Here is a 20,797-nt window from a genome sequence, read left to right as displayed (position 1 = left end):
GGAGAAAGAGGAAAAGGACAAAAGGTAGGGAGGTGCTTAGAGTGAACTCTTTAAATGAGAAGGAAAAGGAGGAGTACAAGAAGAAGCTGAGAGAGGAGTGGGAAGGAGTGAAGGTTAGAGTAGAACTAGGAGTAGAGGAGGAATGAGGATGGTTCAAGGAGGGAGTCACAAAGTGTGCAAAGATGGTGTGTGGAACAAGAACCGAGCTTTCACAGATTGGTTACAAAATAGGATGAGGGAGTCATATGATAGGTACAAAGAGAAGAGAAGTAAAGCACAAGATAAAGGAGGCAAAGAGGAGAGCAGATGTGAAATGGGGTAAGAGTATGACAGAAAATTTTGAGAGTAACAAAAGATGTTTTAGAAAGAAATTAAGAGAGGAAGAGGAGGCAAATCAAGTAGAGAAGAAAAGGTAAAAGGTGCTGATGGTGAGATGATAATGGAAGAGAAGGTAGTAAGAGGAAAATGGGCAAAGTATTTTAGGGAGTTGCTATATGTGAAGGAGGATAGGGAGGGAAAGATAGTTACAGTGAGATGTGCTAAGAAAATAAGAGTGATGAGTGAGGAAAATGGAGGAGAAATAAGGAAGGATGAAGTGAAGGCAGTTGTTAAGATGATGAGAGCAGGTAAGGCACCTGGTCTGGATGGATACCATGCAGAATGTCTAAAAAAAGGATTTACAGTAATGGTGGACTGGCTGGTGAGGCTATTTAATGTTTGTTGGAGAGAGGGTAGAGTGCCAGAGGACTGGAGGAGTGCCTGTATAGTCCCACCCTACAAGGGAAAAGGGGACAAGTCTGAGTGTAGTAGTTTCAGAGGGATTAGCTTGTTAAGTGTAATTTGGAAGGCTTATAGGAGGATATTGATTGAGAGGATTAGGAGAGGAACAGAGGAAGTAATTGGTGAGGAACAGTGTGGATTTAGGACAGTTAGAGGTTGTGTAGATGAGGTTTTTGTGGTAAGACAGATATGTAAAAAAGATACAGGAAAAGGAAAGGATGTTTTTTGGGCTTTTATGGATCTGGAAAAGACTTATGACAGGGTAGACAGGAAGGAACTTGGGAGGTTTTGTAGATATACGGGATAGGAGGAAAGCTTTTAGGAGCTGTCAAGAGTATTTACGAGAGTAGTAGAGCGTGTTTCAGGATTAGAAATGGAGAGAGTGAGTGGTTCGAGGTAAAGGTGGGACTTTGTCAGGGATGTGTTATGTCACCCTGGCTGTTCAACTTATACATGGATGGGGTGGTGCATGAGGTAAATGCAAGGGTGGTGGGTCAGGGATTGGAGATGGTTAAAGAAAATAGAGAAAAGTTGGAGGTGAGCCAGCTGTTGTTTGCGGACGACACTGCACTTGTAGCAGGATCGGAGGAGGAATTAAGGAAGTTGGTGACAGAGTTTGGGAGAGTGTGTGAAAGAAGAAAGTTGGAGATAAATGTGGGTAAAAGTAAGATAATGAGATGCACAAGGAGTGAAAGTGGTAGCAGACTGGAAGTAGCATTAAGGAAGAGCAACTGGAGGAAGTGGATAGTTTTAGATACTTGGGTGCGAATGTGGTAGGAAAGGGAGGATTGGGGGTGGAAGTAGAATGTAGATTGAGAGAAGCAAGTAAGTGCCTTGGTGGATTAAAAAGTGTTATGAGAAATAGACATTTGGGAATAAATGCTAATAGGAGATTGTACGAAGGAGTGATTGTGCCAACAGCACTGTATGGGGCAGAAACAAGGAGCATAAGAGAGGAAGAGAGAAGGAGTTTGAATGTGTTTGAGATGAGGTGTCTGAGAAGTATGATAGGGGTTACTAGGCTGGATAGAGTGAGAAATGAGGTGAGGAGAACAGGGGTGGTAAGGGAGTCGGGAGATAGGGTTGATGAAAGAGTATTAAGATGGTTTGGATAATGGAAAAATGAGTGAAGAAAGACTAGTAAAAGAGGTATGAAAAGCAGATTTGGAGGGAGTGAATGTGAGGGGGTGACCTAGGATGAGGTGGATGGATAGGGTAAAAGGGGCTTTGGGGAAGAGGGGAATGTCTGTTGAGGAAGAACGGGAGAGGACCGATGACAGGGGTGAATGGAAAATGGTTGTATATGGATGATGTTGTGATGCATGAGGTGCGGAGGTTGCCAATATAATGAAGCGGCCTTGTTGTGGATGTGCTGTGTCTTGTGACACTGCTTCTGACCCAGGGCAGTGGACAGGGGTGAATGGAAAATGGTTGTATATGGATGATGTTGTGATGCATGAGGTGCGGAGGTTGCCAATATAATGAAGCGGCCTTGTTGTGGATGTGCTGTGTCTTGTGACACTGCTTCTGACCCAGGGCAGTGGACAAGATGCAGGGATGACCCATCATCCAGGAGGTGCCAAGATAAGAGAGAGGGTGGAGTGTATTGGAGATGGAATGGGTGGGAATGATTTTTTTTTTTTTTTTTTTATACCTCCCTTGTAAGGGGGAAAAAGCCTTTGGTATATGTATGTATGTATGTATATAATTTTACAAGACTGCACATTAGTCTCAGCATTCTACCTGTGATAATGTAATCTCTAATTAATGAAGAAATTCATGGCCTTTCATTCCATTATCTGCGGTTTAGGGTGCCTGAAGTTAAAATAAATAATTCTACAACTTAATTAGTATGTTGAGGTTTTTTATATTCTGAATTATTGGCAGTGTCTTCATTAGTTAAGACATTTTTATGTAACTTGCCCTTGTGCAAAGCAGGGTGGTGGAGTGTGTTTATTTATGGTTGTTGTGTGAGAGATGTTTGTCTTTTTGCCACTTGTCTTCATGTCTCACAAACACCTTCACTTCCATATAGAAGTACAGCCCCAAGGGGTTGACAGTCTCTGGATTGGGCCTAAGATCTCTGTCAACTCTGACTGCTTTTCTCCAACTTTTTCACATTAGAGAAAAGAACACCTTCCCCCTCCTGGTAGCCAATAATATTGGAACAGATCCACACAAATAAAGTACAGACAACAATCCAGTTTTATCATAGAGAAATCCATAATAGGTTTTTAGTATTGTTGCTGGCCTATGAATCTGGGTTTCCAGTCCAAGAAATTGGAGTCACCAGTTGTTGCCATTTAATTTTTTTTATCTAATAATGTTTTGGGACATCCCTTTATTAAGAGGAAAAGGCTTTTTGGTGCATATGTATTTATGATTTTATATTTTTCAGTGTCAAGTTTGAATATGTCGGCTTCAAGTGCAGGAGGATCAGTAACTGCTAATTCTTGGAGCTTCCATCACAATACTTCACTGCCCAACACTTCTTATAATATTATTAATGTAGGTATATATTTTAACTTATGATAGGGTTAATTTCTTTAGTAGATTAATTTATCTTATTTTTTACAGGTCTCTCAGTCTTCAGAGGTTAGATAGAACTGGGATGGGAAAGGAGCTGTAGGATATGGTAGAGTAGTGTGTTTTGGGGTGGTTTGGGCATAATAAATGAATGAGGATTGACTTGCAGATATATTGTAGAGGGCAAAAGATGGAGTGGAGAATGGCTGTGTATAGATGATACTGTGATGCAAGAAAGGGAGGAGATGGGGGTTAGGGAGTGGTTGTGTATGAATGATATTTTGATGCAGCCCAAAGGGATTTCTCCTCATCTCATTTTCTGCATGAGGGTGTCACCAATTAGTGAAGCAGCCTTGCTGTGGATGTACTGTGTCTTGTTGCATTGCTTCTGACCCAGGGCAGTGGGTGGGATACAGGGATGACCCATCATCCATGAGGAGCTAAGATGAGAGGGAGGAAAGGGTGGTGGGTGGGAGTGGGTACCTGCCTTTTGACTTGGATACCTCATTTATAAAGAGGGGAAAGCACGTGGTATATGGATAGAAAAGTGGGTGGTTTGAGCTTGGAAAGAAGCCCAAGTAAGAGATGGATGAATGGAATGAATGGGTTTTTTGAAGCATTTGGAATGAAATGAGGGAGATTGTGAATGGATGAAAAGATTGCACAGCCTAGAGGGATGTTCTCATCTTCATGATTTACTGAGTGGATGAGAATGGGTATTGTCACACAAGAAGCTGTGGGGGTAAACCAGCTCCAACTTTCAGGCCCTGATATGAAAAAGCTGTGCCTTATTGCATTGCAGTTAACTCGGGCAATGTGATGGCCTGGCTGGTGAGGTTGTTTAACATTTGTCCAAAAGAGGATAGACTGCTGGAAGACTGGAGGAGTGCCTGTATAGTTCCACTTTACAAGGGAAAAGGGATAAGTATGAGTGTAGTAGTTTCAGAGGGATCAGTTTGTTGAATGTAGTTGGGAAGGTTTATGGGAGGGTTTTGATTGAGAGGATTAGGAGAGGAACAGAGGGAGTAATTCGTGAGGAAGGGTGTGGTTGCATGGATCAGATTTTTGTGATAAGGCAGATGTGTGAGAAAGCTGTAGGAAAAGGTAAAGATGTTTTTGGACCCTCAGATTTGGTAAAAGCTTATGGCAGGGTAGACAGGAAGGCACTGGGAGGTATTGCAGATATATGAGATAGGAGGAAAACTGTTAACCTCTTGAATACAATAATGCCTATGTATGCATCATGAGCCGCAATTGGGGCATACAAGAATGCCATCATCAGCTTCCTGATTATATTTATTTTGTTGTAGCTGAGTGACCCCTGTATTCTGTGAGCAGGCTTGATCACATTTTCTGTGATGATATATCTATTAAGAGTGAAAGAGAATAAGTATAGCAACAGTAACTTTATATTTTGTAATGCGCATGTTGTTATGCATCATCATTCATCAGGCAACCTGATATGCATGCAAGTATTTGAACTCATATTGAAGAGTTTAAGAGCAGTCAAGAGTTTTTACAAAAGTAGTAGGACCTGTGTTAGAATTAGAAATGGAGAGAGCTAGTGGTTTGAGGTAAAGGTGGGACATCAAGGATGTGTCATGTTGCCATGGCTGTTAATTGCACACATGGATGGGGTGCTGTAAGAGATACATGCAAGGTTAATGGGCCAGGAATGGAGATGGTTAAAGAAAATGGAGAAAATGAGAGATATGAAGTTGTTGTATGCTGACGTCGCTGCACTTAAGGAAATTAGTGACAGTTTGGGAAGATGTGTGAAAGAAGGAAGTTGAAGAAAACTGTGGGTAAAAGTAAGGTGATAAGTTGTACAAGGGGAGAGGATGGCAGCAAATTGGAAGTGAGTATTAAGGGGGAGTAGTTGAGGAAGTGGAGTTTTAGATACTTGGGTGCAAATGTGGCGGGAAAGGGAAGAGTGGAGGTAGAATGTTGATTGAGGGGGGATTAAAAAGTATAATGAGAAAGAGACATTTGGGAATGGATGCCAAGAGGAGATTGTATGAAGGAGTAATTGTGCCAACAGCACTGTATGAGGCAGAAACATGGAAAGAGAGAGGTTAAATGTGTTTGAGATGAAATGTCTGAGAACTATGGTAGGGGTAACTAGGCTGTATAGAGTGAGAAACGAGGTGGTGAGGAAGAAAGTGGTACTGGAGAAGGAGTTGAGAGATAGGGTTGACGAAAGAATATTGGGATGGTTTGGACACATGGAAAGAATGAGTGAACAAAGATTAGTAAAAGAAGTGTAGAAGGCAGAGGTGGAAGGAGTGAACATGAGGTGACAACCAAGGATGAGATAGATTGATGGGGTGAAAGGGGCATTGGGAAAGAGGGGGATCTCTGTTGAAGAAGGAAGGGAGAAGACAAAAGATAGGGGTGAGTGGTGAATGGTTGTGTATGAATGATTCTGTGATGCATGGAAGGGGATGGGGTGGGGGAGTATGAATGAATGATATTTTGATACAGTCCGAAGGGATTTCTCCCCATCTTCCCTTTTTCTGCTTGAGGGGTTGGAGACGAGGGTGGGTCAGCAATTAAATGAATCATCCTTGCTGTGGATGTGCTGTGTCTTGCTGCAGTGGGTGAGATGGAGGGCTGACTCATCATCCAGGAGGAGCCAAGAAGAGATGCACTGTGATTACGTCAGGAATTTAATAGGATATTGTCTTTATTATAACTGTTGTGATAGTAGTGCACCTGTTGTATTCTAACATTTTGTGTTTTATTAAGTTTACCCATATGCCTTGACTGAGAATCTTATGTTTTCATTTGCACGTTCAACTTGCTACAATTTGCTACTTAGATATTTAAATCTGTGTTTTAGGAGTTACGACTCAACAGATCATGCCATGGTCTGTGTTATTATTATGTCTATATGTTTATATGTAGATAATGGCAATAAACTTGCTTTACACACATGCACTCTTCTCTCTGTTCTCTCTGTCTCTCTCCTCTCTCTCTTCTTTCTCTCTCTTTCTCTCTCTCTCACTCTCTCTCACTCTCTCTCTCTCTCTCTCTCTCTCTCTCTCTCTCTCTCTCTCTCTCTCTCTCTCCAGATATTATCACCTGGCATTGGCTACTAGACAGGCCCATAGGTTACTCAGGGATGACATATTGCATTGTTGTCTAGGGATGGTTCGTGTCAGATGACACCAGTAAAGTCATTTGATTTTAAATCCCAAAGATCTAGCTGAGGCACTTTATTCCAAGCAATGTCACAGAACACATAATGACTGAAAAAATAAATCTAACTTGCTGTCCCCTTCCTCAGAGTCCGCAGCACCATAGCTTCTCTCCATCCCAGATGTCTGAGTCCTTGCTGCAAGTGGGCAAGACCCCTCCTCCTCCTTTAGACTTTGGTTCTCCTATCAAAACTGAGACTCAGCTTACAGAATATCTTAAAGACTATGAGGACAAGGAAAAACGAAGACATATGTGTAAGTTTTTTCTTTTTCTTTTTACATACATATACCAAAGGCTTTTTTTCCCCGTACACAGGAGGTAGCCAAATAGAAAAAGGCATAGAAACCACTCCCACCCATTCCATCCCCTACATTCTCCACTACCCTCCACCCTCTTCCCTCCCTCACATCTTGGCACCTCCTGGATGACGGGTTATCCCTACATCCTGTTCACTGCCCTGGGTCAGAAGCAGTGTCGCAAGACAGCACAAAGTGGAAATGGAAAGGGAATTCTTGGATAGGATATGTTAAGGAGTGCTGGGATGTTTTGGGCATATGGAAAAATGAGCAGTGAAAAAAGGAATCTGAAAATGAATGTTGAGAGGAGAAATGGATGGAATGGAGAGGAAGACCCAGAATAATGTAAATAGACAAAGTAAAGGGGCATTGGATGAAAGAGGAATGTCTGTTGAGCTTGAAAGAGAGAGTGCAAAAGATGGAATGAATAGAAAGTGGTTGTTAATGGATGAAAAAATGACATGGCATGTCTGTTTATTTTTTGGGTGATATGCAGGGATGACCTGTCATCCAGGAGGAGCCAAGAAAAGAGTGAGGGAGGGATTGGGAGTGGAGTATATGGGGATGACATGGATGGGAGGGGATTTATGCTTTTGACTTTAGCTACCTCCCTTGTAAGGGAGAAAAAGTCCTTGGTATATGTAAGAAAATATGTTATTATTATTTTATTTATTTATTTTTATAGAGTGAGAAATGAGGAGGTGAGGAGGAGAACAAGGGTGGAAAGGGAGTTGGGAGATAGGGTTGATGAAAGAGTATTAGGATGGTTTGGACACATGGAAAGAATGAGTGAAGAAAGACTAGTAAAAGAGGTATGGAAGGCAGATGTGGAGGGAGTGAACATGAAGGACAGAAGATAGGGGTGAATGGAGAATGGTTGTATATGGATGATGTTGTGATGCATGAGGTGGAATGGGCGGGGGGATGGGGGGTGAGGTAGTATGTGTGAGCAAAATTTGACGCAGCCCAAAGGGATTTCTCCCCATCTTCTCCTTTTCTGCATGGGGGGACGGAGAGGGGGGGTCGCCGATTTAATGAAGAAGCCTTGCTATGGATGTGCTGTGTCTTGCGACACTGCTTCTGACCCAGGGCAGTGGACAAGGTGCAGGGATGACCCATCATCCAGGAGGTGCTAAGATGAGAGGGAGGTTGGGAATGATTTTATGCCTTTTCCTTTTTGGCTACCTCCCTTGTAAGGGGGAAAAAGCCTTGTTATATGTATGTATGTATTTATATATGTATATATTCTTATTATTATTCTTGTATTTATTTATTTTATTTTGTTTTGTTTTTTGTAAGGTGAAGGAGGGTAGTCTAATTAAAGAAGTGGTTGTTATGGGTAAGCCAACTCCAGGTGTCAGGCTCCACTAAGAAAGTGTTGTCTCATTGCAATGCCTTTGACCTGAGCAGTATAAAGGATAAGGGGCTAGTGACAGGTACCTGCATGATGTGGTCCCATAGGATGGACAGCGAAGCTGGCCATTTTCAAAGCCCGTCAATCCCCTCACCTTCATCAGGAGGTGCAACCCTGAGGGGCTGGCACATAGTCTCAGGGCTAGGCCCAAGATCTCTGTATCAACTTGAGTTGTATTTCTGATACTTTGAACATCAAGAGCTGGCAACTGGCGGCTGCTCTCTTCTCCCTACAGCTTTGAGTTGGTAACATGGAAACACTTATACAATAATACACTACAGACTTAAAGTTTCTTACCATAGAGATCTATGGGAGGTTCCGAGGACCATTACCAGCCACTGTGGGGATTTCCACTTAATAAAACACAAGGCAAGGATTGATTGATTGAGCAGTGTAATTAGGGGCAGGGGTAATTATTTATCAATTCTTAAGAATTCTCTTCTGTCCCAAATCTACCCCCTCTGCTGAAGTTGATTGCTAAGCATGCATACATACATATACCAAGGCTTTTTCCCCCATACAAGGGAGGTAGCCAAAAAGAAAAAGGCATAAAAACATTCCCACCCATTCCATCCCTAAATACACTCCACTCCCCTCCACCCTCCCTCCCATCTTAGCACCTCCTGGATGACGGGTCATCTCTGCACCTTGTCCACTGCCCTGGGTCCTCGCAAGTCACAACACATCCACAACAAGGCCGCTTCATTAAATCGGTGACCCCCCCCTCTCCGTCCCCCCCATGCATAAAAGGAGAAGTCGGAGAGAAATCCCTTCGGGCTGCTTCAAATTTTGCTCACACATACTACCTCATCCCCCATCCCCCCACCCATTCCACCACATGCATCACAACATCATCCATATACAACCATTCTCCATTCACCCCTGTCTTCTGTCCTCTCCCGTCCTTCCTCAACAGACATTCCCCTCTTCCCCAAAGCCCCCTTCACCCCATCCATCCATCTCATCCTAGGACGCCCCCTCATGTTCACTCCCTCCACATCTGCTAAGCGATAGTCAAAATAAAATTGGTAAAAAATGTCATTGTAGTGAGGTTGCTAAATACATTTATATGATAAACTATAAAATGATAAAAATTTATTGTTACAGTATCCCAGTCGGACAGTGGAGCTTCAATGGGCGTGTCACTGTGGGCATATGGTGCATCGCCTCACAATCAGCTCTCAGACTATGGACATGTGCTACGGAAAAATCTGTACCACGTTGCAACTAAAACTACAGGTGAAGTAAGATTTGGTGTAATGGAATGGGGTGCTTGGTTTTAACCCATTAAACTCCGATGACAAGACATCTTGTCATCGGAGTTTAATGGGTTAAGTGGGAGGGAATGAAAGGGATAAGTGTGATGGGAATAAGAGGGTGAGGATGTTCCTCTCCCACACCTAGCCACCTCAGTGTGCAGGTAATGATAATTGTATGTTGGATAGGTGTTACAGAAAGGGCAGTTCGATGATACTTATCCAGTCTCTTAACATTTTGTATTTCACATGAACAATGTAGTGTTTTACTAAATTAAATTGTTTCAAAATACATTAACGTCATTTTGAATAAGTTTTTTGTGCAAGCATTGCTCTGAAGATATAGTTGATCCCATCAAATTTTGTTTACCCAGGGTGGAATGAGACACAATGGATTAAGACTATTGCACTTAATCCATTTGTTCCTGTGTTGCACATAAAATATATTCAGCAGCAGAAAATCTCCGTGCATGAATGAGTTATGATTAGTGCATGAGTAAGTTATGATTAGTGCATGTAATGAAGATCTTTTGTTTTCACTAATGTTGTAATAGGGAACTGGACATATACAAGGTCCAGGTTCCAAGGGATTAGTACCTGGTTTCTGAAACAGGCTCAGTGTTCACTCATTGTTTCACAATACATACATATACCAAAGGTTTTTTCCCCCTTACACAGGGGGTAGCCTTCACAATACATAATAGGTATACATTTCTATGTAAGAGCCCTCAAACCCATACATCTGTTACAATACCTAATCACAGTCCACTAAATGCAACATAAAAGCAACTCCAGCAGTATTCTGCCAAAATATTTTCTATAATCTATTGCAAATAGTTGCAGTATGTTCATAAAGATATACATGCTTGGATCACAAAACAAGAACTCCACAACATACTGACAAGGGCTGTATTTCATCAAGCTCCTAGAATTCAACCCCATAGAGAAATAATTTTCAAGACATACCAGAAGTGCATTGGCACAGCTTTGTCCAGATTATCACCCCATGTTGAACTGGTACCAACATAGAATCGAATTGGCAACAGAAACTACAGTGGAACCTTGGATAATGAACACTCCATTGATCAGATCAGTTAATGAACAAATTTTGTGAAAAATTTTTGGCGCTGTTAATGAAAGATATTTCAGGGTACGAACATATGCATTTGCTTGTACACACAATCCCGCTGGTTCAGTAGTGCTGTGGCATGTTTTCCTCAATTATTTCTGTTAGTGAACGTTTCAGAAGAATGGAGTCACGGAACAGATTAAGTTCCGTAACTGAAGTTCTGCTGTAATTGTCTTGTGTGGAACTGCCCCACAGTAAACACAGATCATCTTATACTATAGTATTATACACCTACTCTGGAACACAACTTATTTCTTCAGTAAATGACTTGTGGGCTAAGACACTGGCCATTGTTGGTTTCCTGGGATCACAAGTCTTTGACAAGAAAGAATTGGGGCAGTAATAAGATTGATTTGATGAGATGAGGAAATATGCTACACCATATACTGGCAGATGTGGAGGGAGTGAACATGAGGGGATGTCCTAGGATGAGATGGATGGATGGGGTGAAGGGGGCTTTGGGGAAGAGGGGAATGTCAGTTGAGGAAGGACGGGAGAGGACAGAAGACAGGGGTGAATGGAGAATGGTTGTATATGGAAAATGTTGTGATGCATGAGGTGGATTGGACGGGGGAATGGGGGTGAGGTAGTGTGTGTGAGCAAAAATTTTTGCCGCAGCCCAAAGGGATTTCTCCCCGTCCTCTCCTTTATATGGGGGGTCGCCGATTTAATGAAGCGGCCTTACTGTGGATGTGCTGTGTCCTGCGACACTGCTTCTGACCCAGGGCAGTGGACAGGGTGCAGGGATGACCCGTCATCTAGGAGGTGCTAAGATGGGAGGGAGGGTGGAGGGGTGTGGAGTGTTTTCGGGGATGAAATGGGTGGGAATGTTTTTGTGCCTTGTCCTTTTTGGCTACCCCCCTGGTAAGGGGGAAAAAAGCCTTGGTATATGTATGTATGATGATATACTGACGACTCTGTATTTTCCAGATCAGCTGACAAATTCTTCAGATAATAAGAATGATGACTCCAAGACGTCAAATCTTTCGAGTAGCAGTGTTAGTAAAATCTGGAGGAAGAGAAACGTTACACAAGAACAACTTTTCCAGTATGTCGAGAATCTGCGTATGTGGTTCTCCTCTAACGTCCTGTGTCCCATAGTGAAAGCCATAGAGCAGACCAACCAGGACTTGACCCTTTCTGCTCCTGAAGTGCAGATAGGAGGTGTTGGTGTTGACAAACTGAGGAAGACTGCCCAAAACATTTTAGGAGTGAAGCAGTTGGCTGATGTAAGTCAGGGGAAGTTCTTTATAGCACTTTGCCTTGTTATTTTTCTTCTGTCATTTCTTCTGGGTAGATATGTTTCGAGATTAATGTTAAAGGAGTATAGTGGGTGCTACAAAGATAGATTGAATGAGAAATGTGGAAGTTAGGTAGAGAATGGGACTGGAGAGCTGGTAGATAGGGTTGGTCAAGGAGTACTGAGAGGATTTGGCCATATGGAAAGAATGAATGAGGATTGGCTAGCAGAAAGTGTGGAAAGAAGAATTGGATGGAGTGAACTTGAGGGGAAGACTTTGAATGAGATGGATGGAGAGGGGCACTGGATGCAAGAGAGTGCAAAATATAGGAGTGAAAGGAGAATGGATTTAAAGGAATTAGGAAAAGATGCAGCTTGAAGGGAGTTGTCATATAATGAAACAGTATGAATAGGGCAGGTTCAGCTGTTGGGATCTGCTGTATTTTGCTGCATTGCCTTGGCTGGCCATCTCTCTTATAAGGGGGGGAAGATGCCTTTTAATATATGTCTACAGTTGGTAGGAGATAGGGATTACCCTTCATCCACATATACCAAAGGCTTTTTCCCCCTTACAAGGGAGGTAGCCAAAAAACAATGTCATAAAATTCACTCCCACCCATTCCATCCCCATATACTTCACTCCCATCCTCCCCGGTCCCTCGCTTCCTCCCTCTTATCTTGGTTCCTCCTGGATGATGGGTCATCTCTGCATTTTGCTCACTACCCTGTGTCAGAAGCAGTGTCACAAGACACAGCACATTCACAGCAAGGCCATTTCATTAAATTGGTGACCCCCTCTCTGTCCCCTCGTGCAGAAATGAGGGGATGGAGAAATGTATATTCTTCTTCCTTCTCTTCTTCTTTTTCTTTCATCCTCCATTTTCTGTAGCTGGTACAAGTCTTCATGCTCTTTTCCATGAAGACAGCAGCTTTTTTTCTATTTCTGTTTTTGTCATAGTTGAGAACTTATTTCAAGTTGATGAGGAGGGGAATTACCATTTAGGAAAGTGATGGGGTAAATGAGTTCTGGCTGCCAGGCCTTGTTGTGGAAGAGTTATGTCATGCATTGCTTTCAACTCGAGCACTGTGACAGAAGACAAGTTGACCTTTCATCTGTCTAGATGAGATAGGTGCTTGAATAGGTTTATGTGTCTATGATGTCATGGTCTTTGACTCAGGCACTGCCTTTACAAGTAGGGTGGTTTAATCAAAGCACACATCTTTGATGTACCCAGGGAAACCCATTTAACCATTCTTTCCATCCCAGCAACTATGGTATAAAGAGTCATCCTTGTTCTCTATCGCATTATTTGTGTCAAAGGTGATGCAGCTTGGCACAGCTCTCATACAGTAGGACCCTGCAGTCAGAGCTAGTTTGCCTTCACCACTTTATATAGAATATAGAGGTAGAATGTCTATTGAGAGAAGCAAGTAAATGCCTTGGGGAATTAAAAAGTGTAAAGAGAAATAGACATTTGGGAATGGATGCTAAGAGGTATGAAGGAGTGATTGTGCCAACAACACTTTATGGGACAGAAACATGGAACATAAGAGAGGGGGAGTTTGAATGAATTTTAGATGAGGTGCCTGAGAAGTATGATAGGGGTTACTAGGCTGGATAGAGTGAGAAACGAGGAGGTGAGGAGGAGAACAGAAGAAGACAAAAGATAGGGGTGAATGGAGAATGGTTGTGTATGGATGATACTGTGATGCATGAAAGGGAGTGGTTGGGGGATGGGGGGAGAGGGTATGTTTGAAAAATAATTTGACAGAGCCCAAAGGGATTTCTTACCATCTTCTTTTTTCCGGAATGAGGGGACATAGAGAGGGTGTCACTGATTAAATGAAGCAGCCTCGCTGTGGATGTGCTGTGTCTTGGGACACTTCTTCTGACCCAGGGCAGTGGGTGAGATGCAGGGATGACCTTTGTTTTTTTGGCTACCTCCTTTGTAAAGGGGAAAAAGCCTTTGGTAAATGTATGTATGTACTTTATATTATGACAACCCCGCCCCACATCCACTTATGAATCAGTAAAGAAGGATATCCCTTTGGGCCACATCCAGTCAGTCCTCCTCAATTCACTTTTGCATTGACTATTCCCCATTCAATAGACATGCATCCAGAATTCACCCTATTCATTCATCTCATTTCTCTTGATTTCATTATGATAGCAAATTTATTAATTTTTTTCATTTCTTTTGTACAGCTAATTCCTTTCTTGGATATGACTCTTCACCAAGACTACCTTGTGCAAAGGCTGAAGGAATTAAGCTCAGGGGGTGCTATGTCTTGCTTCCAGTGGAATGGAGGTGGATCATTTGGGGGGAAACCATGGAAAGAGGACTATCCTACAGACACAGCAGTAAGAGCATAGTTTTTTGTTGTGTAGCTTCCAGGGCAGAGCTGATGAAACCTAACCCACAGACTTTTTGTCAAACTACCAAATCAACCCCTGCCCCGTATTCCCATTAGCATCAGGGTGGTTTTTTTTTTTTTTTTTTTTTTTTTTTTTTTTTTTTTTTTTTTTTTTTTTTTTTTTTTTGGGGGGGGGGGGGATTGACGACATGAAAATGGGTACAGTGAGTCCTCCTTATATGGTAATTCTTTATCCAGTAAATTCACAGCTACGGTATTTGGTAATAACTACCCTCGATTCTATTTACGGTAAGAAAAATTCACAGATACTGTATCCACTCGTGTTTTGAAGAGGAAAGAGCAGGGAGAAGGTACGTCTGCCATATCCTATTATTACATGTTATAATGGGTTCAGTATACAGTAATTTAAATTTGCGGTAAGGTTTTCAGGAACGCATATGTACTGTATAACGAGGACTTACTGTAGCAGGGAAATTATTCTTTGTGCTGTGCATTTTGTAAGACCACCATAAACAGGTACCTATCCTTGGTCCCACATTGGTATGTACATCTTAAAATTAGATTTTATGAGCCAAGTACTGAAGCATAATTACTTTCAGATCCTGCTGCATATGTTTGCTATGTACATGGACTCGCACCTCCCTCCTGACCCTGGTCAGCCTGAAGGTCGGCTTTTTTCTAATACTTTCGTGGTCAAGACCCCTGAGAAACCACCTAAACCTGCATCTCAGCCCGTCATCTACCTCACTCAAGTAAGTTTCCTTTAACCACATTATTGTTGCATATTTATTATATTTTGTTCTACAAGGCCCTGCTATGGATGTGTTGTCTTACTGCATTGCTTCTAACCTGGTTGGGAGACAGCAGTGACCCTTCATCCAAAAGGAGCTAAGATGAGAGGGAAAACAAATGGGTGGTGGATGGGAGTAAGTATATGCATTGGCTGGCTTCTTCTTTTTTAATGGGGAAAAAGACCCTTGGTATATAGATGATGATGATTGGAAAGACACAGAAGGGAGAAGGTCACTATTTAGTGAAGCTACAGGAACTGGCAACAGTTCTCAGGTCCTCCCACAAATCTCTCTGGGAAGAAAATTTGAACTGTTTTCTGTGTTGTGTGAGTGTGGGCCTGTGTCCATGTCACCAGCTGACAAGGTGAGGGCATCAGGGATCCCCTTTCCTATTCTTTTCTCCTTCAAGGAGTCAAGTCATGCTTCACTACCTCCCATATAAGTGGAGGAAGGCCATTGGTACATACATAAAACCACACTGTTCAAATTTGCCAAACCATCTGTCAGGAAGAGAGTAACCTTATCATTGTATATAAGTTAGTCTAGCTGAACATGAACCTGCAATAAATTCAATATTTTAAATGTTTCAGATGAATCCACCACATGTCAAACTGATTCTTCCTCCTGAAGAGGAGTGTGATGTAGGAGGTGGCCGCAACAACCTCCTCCATACTTTGCTTCTGCTCATCCATGACATTGTCTATGAACGGCATTCACGGATCAACAATATCAACATGGACATGTCAGGAATCAATTTGTCTTGGGTGGTGACTAGGTAGTAGCTTATTGGTGATGTTATAGACTGTCTCTTGGTAGTGTCATTGCCTGTAAATATGTGAATATGCATAAGAATGTTGTCATAAAGGATGAATTGTGCATAGATTACATATACAATTGAGGATGTGCTATTAAAGATCTGTTGTGACTTAGATATAAAAGGGAAATTTTATATTGGCAAATTATTCCCTTGGGCTCATTTTGGATAAAAGTTATATCATCAGTAAAGTACAAGTGTCTTTCAAGTATCATAATCAGCATGAATGTGAAAACAAGTGTTTTTCTTCCAGTTGTATATTTCTGTGATCACAGGAAATGTACAGATTTACATAGATTTTTTATGAATGTGAGCAGTGTGTGGGTAAGCAGTGTAATTTTTAAAGAATTCATGTGCTTGTTTTTATGTTGTTTGGATTATACTCTCAGCATTTAAGTTGCAGTTGTGATATGAATATACTTTTTTTTTTTTTTTATCTCCCTCCTATACCTAATACACCACTGCTAATACAAACACTCACACTACTGTTATCACACACTCAACGGCATGGTGGTAAAGTTCCCGGCTGCCACTCTGGCTGTCCAGGTTCAAATCCCGCCCAGAGCTGAAATAATTTCAGTATCACTGCGCTGCGAGTCGTTACTCCAACTCTCGTGGGCTGGGAGTTGGGGGTGTGTGTGCATGTAAGGTCACAGCATTACCTATAGATCGGTCATAGATGAACTCTTCTGGGAGGGAAATAGCTGTCAAACACGAGTCCAACACATGATCCAAGACCATGGTGAATCACACACTCAAACACACATGCATACACACACATCACTGCTACCATACACACACAAACACAAATATTTGGCCTTTATCTGCTAAGTGACAAGGCATTGATGCCTTTGCTGGAGCTCAAGGATTTAAGACTCTATGCCCCGACTGCAGTCATATGTTGGCTGGATTGGTACTGGAACTGTTACCCATGCAGATTATTATCTCCAGACACTGGTACCGTAGTCTGCATGGCTACCATGCTCCCTTTACCTTTCAATACTAAGTTCCTCGTTCAGTAAAGAGGGATGGCAGAAACTTATTCCTAAGCATACTTCTTTGAGTGGAGCTTGTCTCCAGTCACAAAGAATGCTGCTTAACTCCAGCTGACGATGGTGTCCCTTGAGTCCCTGAAATGTTTTCATGATATAGGGAAAGTCCACATACCTAATGAGAGGGTTCCACGAGTAGGTTGTTTACATTAGGGATGGGGATTGGGAAGGAATCAGTAATTGAGAAATAATGATAATTGTTGCCCCAGTTATCAGTGACCAGATATCAGCTGCATTGCTTGTGGCCCAGGCAGTGAGCAGGAGACAAGGATGACCATTCGTCCATGCCCAGCTAAGATAAGAGAGTAACGGGTGATGAATGAGAGTGGAAGTGGGTGCATGCTTTGACTCGGCTACCCCCCTTATAAGGGGGAAGAAGCCCTGGGTATATAGATAGGTAAAAATTGTCAAAAAAAAAAAAAAAAAAAAATCCTTAGGTTGCATCAAAATATTCATGCATAACCACTCCCTGTCCCCCCTCCCTTGCATCACAGTATCATCTATACACAGCCATTTTCCACTCCCCTGCCTTCTACCTTCCTTGCTCAACAGACATTCCCTTCTTGCTCATTGCCCCATTCACCCCATCCATCCATCTCATCCTTGGTCGTCCCCTTATGTTCACTCCTACCTCTGCCTTCCACACCACTTTTATTAATCAATCTTCTCTCATTCTTTCCGTGTCCAAAGCATCCCAATCCTATTTCATCAGTCCTACCTGCCACCTCCTTTTCTGTCCCAGTTTTCCTCCTCACCTCATTTCTCACTATATCCAACCTTGTAACTCCTACCATACTTCTCAGACATTTCATCTCAAACACATCTCTCTCTCTCTCTTTCTCTTTTAAATCCTAGGTCTGCCCCCATGTGACACCTCCACTCCTCCCTTTTGCGACCCTACCTACCTAAAGCTATCCTCTTCCTCCAGCCTTTCTCCTTTAAAGCTTACTTCCAACATGCTTTGGGAAGAATACAAGGATGACTTGTCATCTATGAGGAAGTAAGATGAGAGGGAAGAAAAGATGGTGGATGGTAGTGGAATGGATGGGATTGAAATGGGTTGGAGTGGGTGCTTGCCTTTTGACTTGGCTACTTACCTTGTAAGGTGGAAAAGCCCTTGGTATATAGATAGAAATCAGCAACCACACAGTAGCACGTAATGACCTTCAGTCCTTCCCATAGACCTCTGGGAAGAAACATTAACCTGTATCTGTTGTATTCATTTGGGTCTGTTTCTATGTCTAGTGTATAGTACAGTAATCCCCCTGTGATGTAAGAGTTCATACAGAGAGAGGGGGACATTTAACCACCCGGGCGTAGAAAAAAGAATGCTTTCTTTAGTAAAGTTCATATTTTTGTGAAAAGGTGGAGAAATAGAGTTGAAATTGATAGTGACCTTGGGCCAGGAGTGGGTTGGACCAGATGGAGATGAGGGTGTTGATAAGTTGGGGTGGGAAGGAAGCTGGTAGAGAGGGTTGATCAGTGAAAAACTGGATGGTTTGGGCATATGGAAAGAATGAGTTTAGAAAGACTGGCCATGGATTAAAGAGGAGTGTCTGTTGAACAGGGAAGGTAGAGGGCAGGAAATTAGGGCAAGTGGATGATAAATTGTAAATAAATGAGAAAATTTGACACAGTCCGAAGGGATTTCTCCCCGTCCTCTCTTTTTCTGCATGAGGGGACAGAGAGGGGGGTCACCAAATTTATGAAGCGGCCTTGCTGTGGATGTGCTGTGTCTTGCGACACTGCCTCTGACTCAGAGCAGTGGACAGGATGCAGGGATGACCTGTCATCAAGGAGGTGCCAAGATAGGAGGGAGAGAGGGGAGTGGAATATATAGGAAATGGAATGGGTGGGAGTGGTTTCTATGCCTTTTTCTTTTTGGCTACCCCCCCGTGTAATGGGGAAAAAGCCTTTGGTATATGTATGTATGGATGATAAATTAACACAACCTCTTCATGCCTGATCTGTATTTTCATGAGTGGATGATGAGGGAGATCATGTAATAGAATAGTAAGGGTAAACCCTGTTTTGGATGTACTTGGTCTCGCTGTATTACTTCTGACCCAGGAAGTGGATAGGGGATAAGGCTGGCCCTTCATCTATGAGGAGCTAAGATGAAAGAGAAAACAAATGGGTGTGGGATTTGTGAATGGTGGGTGCAAGCCTTGGCACCTCCCCTCACTGGTTGTCAATGTCTATGTGAAAAGGTTGAGTAAATACAGTTTATCTGGTGGAGGGGAGTTGAATATATGGGAAATGAAATGGGTGGGAGTGATTTCTATGCCTTTTTCTTTTTGGCTACCCCCCGTGTAAAGGGGAAGAAGCCTTTGGTAGATGTATGTATGTATCTGGATAAAGAGATCCTGGACTTGTACTGAGTCAAGAGAGACCAAACATCAGCACCGGTTGAAGATGAGGATGTTCATGGGTTTTGAAGACTGACAGCAAGAAATTATTTTCTCTGACATTCATCCTGTAGGACCACCATTTGCAGATACTCATCATTGGTTCCAGATTATGTAAAAGTAATGAAGTTCTATAGCACGCAAAAAGAATTAACCAACAGTACAATTTATTAACCTTAGTACACCCTTTATGAAAGGACAAGAATGCCACTGCCATGTTCCCTTGTGTGTCATAAAAGTTGGTTAAATGGGGAGGAGCAAGGAGACGTATTTATATTTTTCTCTTAGAGATAGTTGAGGCAAAAGCGTGTTTTGACTCGGCCACCCATGTTTTAAAGAGGAATCAAGGCCCGTATATAAAACATACATGTATATGTATGCATGTACCTTTTTTATTTAGTGATCATGTACTTCAATATTTTCTACTTAATGTCAAATATTTGAAGCACTACAGTATTTTTATTATAAGGCTTGTATATCATTTCACATAAATGTTGTTTCTTAACCTCTTTAGTACAAGTCAAATTCTCATGCGCATCTCACTACTGTCATTATGTAATATAAATCACTGCTGTATTACTTGCCCTCTTTCACTCTGAGTAATAATAAACACAGAAAAAGTGATCAAACAGTTCACAAAATTTGGGGATCACTTGGCTACAGCTACAAAATAAATATAATCAGGAAGCCGATGCCAGCATCATTGTATACCCACTCGCGTCACTTGATGCCTACATAGACGTCATCATATGGAAGAGGTTAAATTGATCAATCAGTCAATCCATTGCCTTCAATTCTTCCTTACAGGAGACCCACAGGCTCTAGGAAAGTGGTTTTGTCCAAATGTCACTCGGTAAGGAAATTTTGTGTTGCTGTCAGGGAGGACTGCAGGGCAGCATAGCACAGCATTAGATGTATGTCAGGAAGCACAGCATGAAACGTATCTTAATTACCTATTTTTATATTCATAATTATGTATACTAAATTACCCTTAGTGTACTTACTCTAATTTTATTCTTGCTGCTTTGCTTTCATATTAAATTTCTGACAAATTTGAAGCCTCTGTTCATGCAAAAGACTAATGTGTCTATTACATAGTTTTTCTTAATCCATTACTTTAAGTACCTTTTGATGTGTGCAATATTTGCATACTTGAGTTATTGTGTTCATGCCAACTATTTGTTCTGTGATTGTACATTAGAATTAATAAACAAAACACTGATTTACATTGTTTAATGGAATTGTTTATAATGTTGGTGGAAGATCCTATGAACATTGACTTGTTAATTTTGCCATGGATATGAGATGTGCATTATATTTTTGTAGATCAGGGGTGGAAAGGGAGTTGGGAGATAGAGTTGATGAAAGAATATTGGGATGGTTTGGATACATGGAAAGAATGAGTGAAGAAAGATTAGTAAAAGAGGTGTGGAAGGCAGAGGTAGGAGTGAACATAAGGGGACGACCAAGGATGAGATGGATGGATGGGGTAAAGGGGGCATTGGGAAAGAGAG

The 20,797-nt window shown here is 42.0% G+C and overlaps 1 protein-coding gene across 3 annotated transcripts in view; it reads left to right on the top strand.

Annotated features, from left to right (window-relative positions):
- Positions 1 to 20,506, top strand: part of LOC143020352 (transmembrane protein 209-like) — a 28,967-nt gene extending 8,461 nt beyond the window's left edge. For all 3 annotated transcript variants that reach the window (XM_076176712.1, XM_076176713.1, XM_076176711.1), the window contains exons 5-11: positions 3,179 to 3,288; positions 6,596 to 6,761; positions 9,325 to 9,456; positions 11,533 to 11,831; positions 14,049 to 14,204; positions 14,818 to 14,970; positions 15,600 to 20,506. In XM_076176712.1, the coding sequence (XP_076032827.1) occupies positions 3,179 to 3,288; positions 6,596 to 6,761; positions 9,325 to 9,456; positions 11,533 to 11,831; positions 14,049 to 14,204; positions 14,818 to 14,970; positions 15,600 to 15,788 (1,205 nt within the window). In that variant the 3' untranslated portion in view covers positions 15,789 to 20,506. The remainder of the gene's footprint in view (positions 1 to 3,178; positions 3,289 to 6,595; positions 6,762 to 9,324; positions 9,457 to 11,532; positions 11,832 to 14,048; positions 14,205 to 14,817; positions 14,971 to 15,599) is intronic.
- The last annotated feature ends 291 nt before the right edge of the window (positions 20,507 to 20,797 follow it).

Source organism: Oratosquilla oratoria, chromosome 39 (genome assembly GCF_046742065.1).
Source record: "Oratosquilla oratoria isolate Oo_2021 chromosome 39, ASM4674206v1, whole genome shotgun sequence".
NCBI lineage: Eukaryota > Metazoa > Arthropoda > Malacostraca > Stomatopoda > Squillidae > Oratosquilla > Oratosquilla oratoria.
The sequence above is the reverse complement of the archived record's forward strand: the minus strand, read 5'-3'. Positions and strand labels throughout refer to the sequence as shown.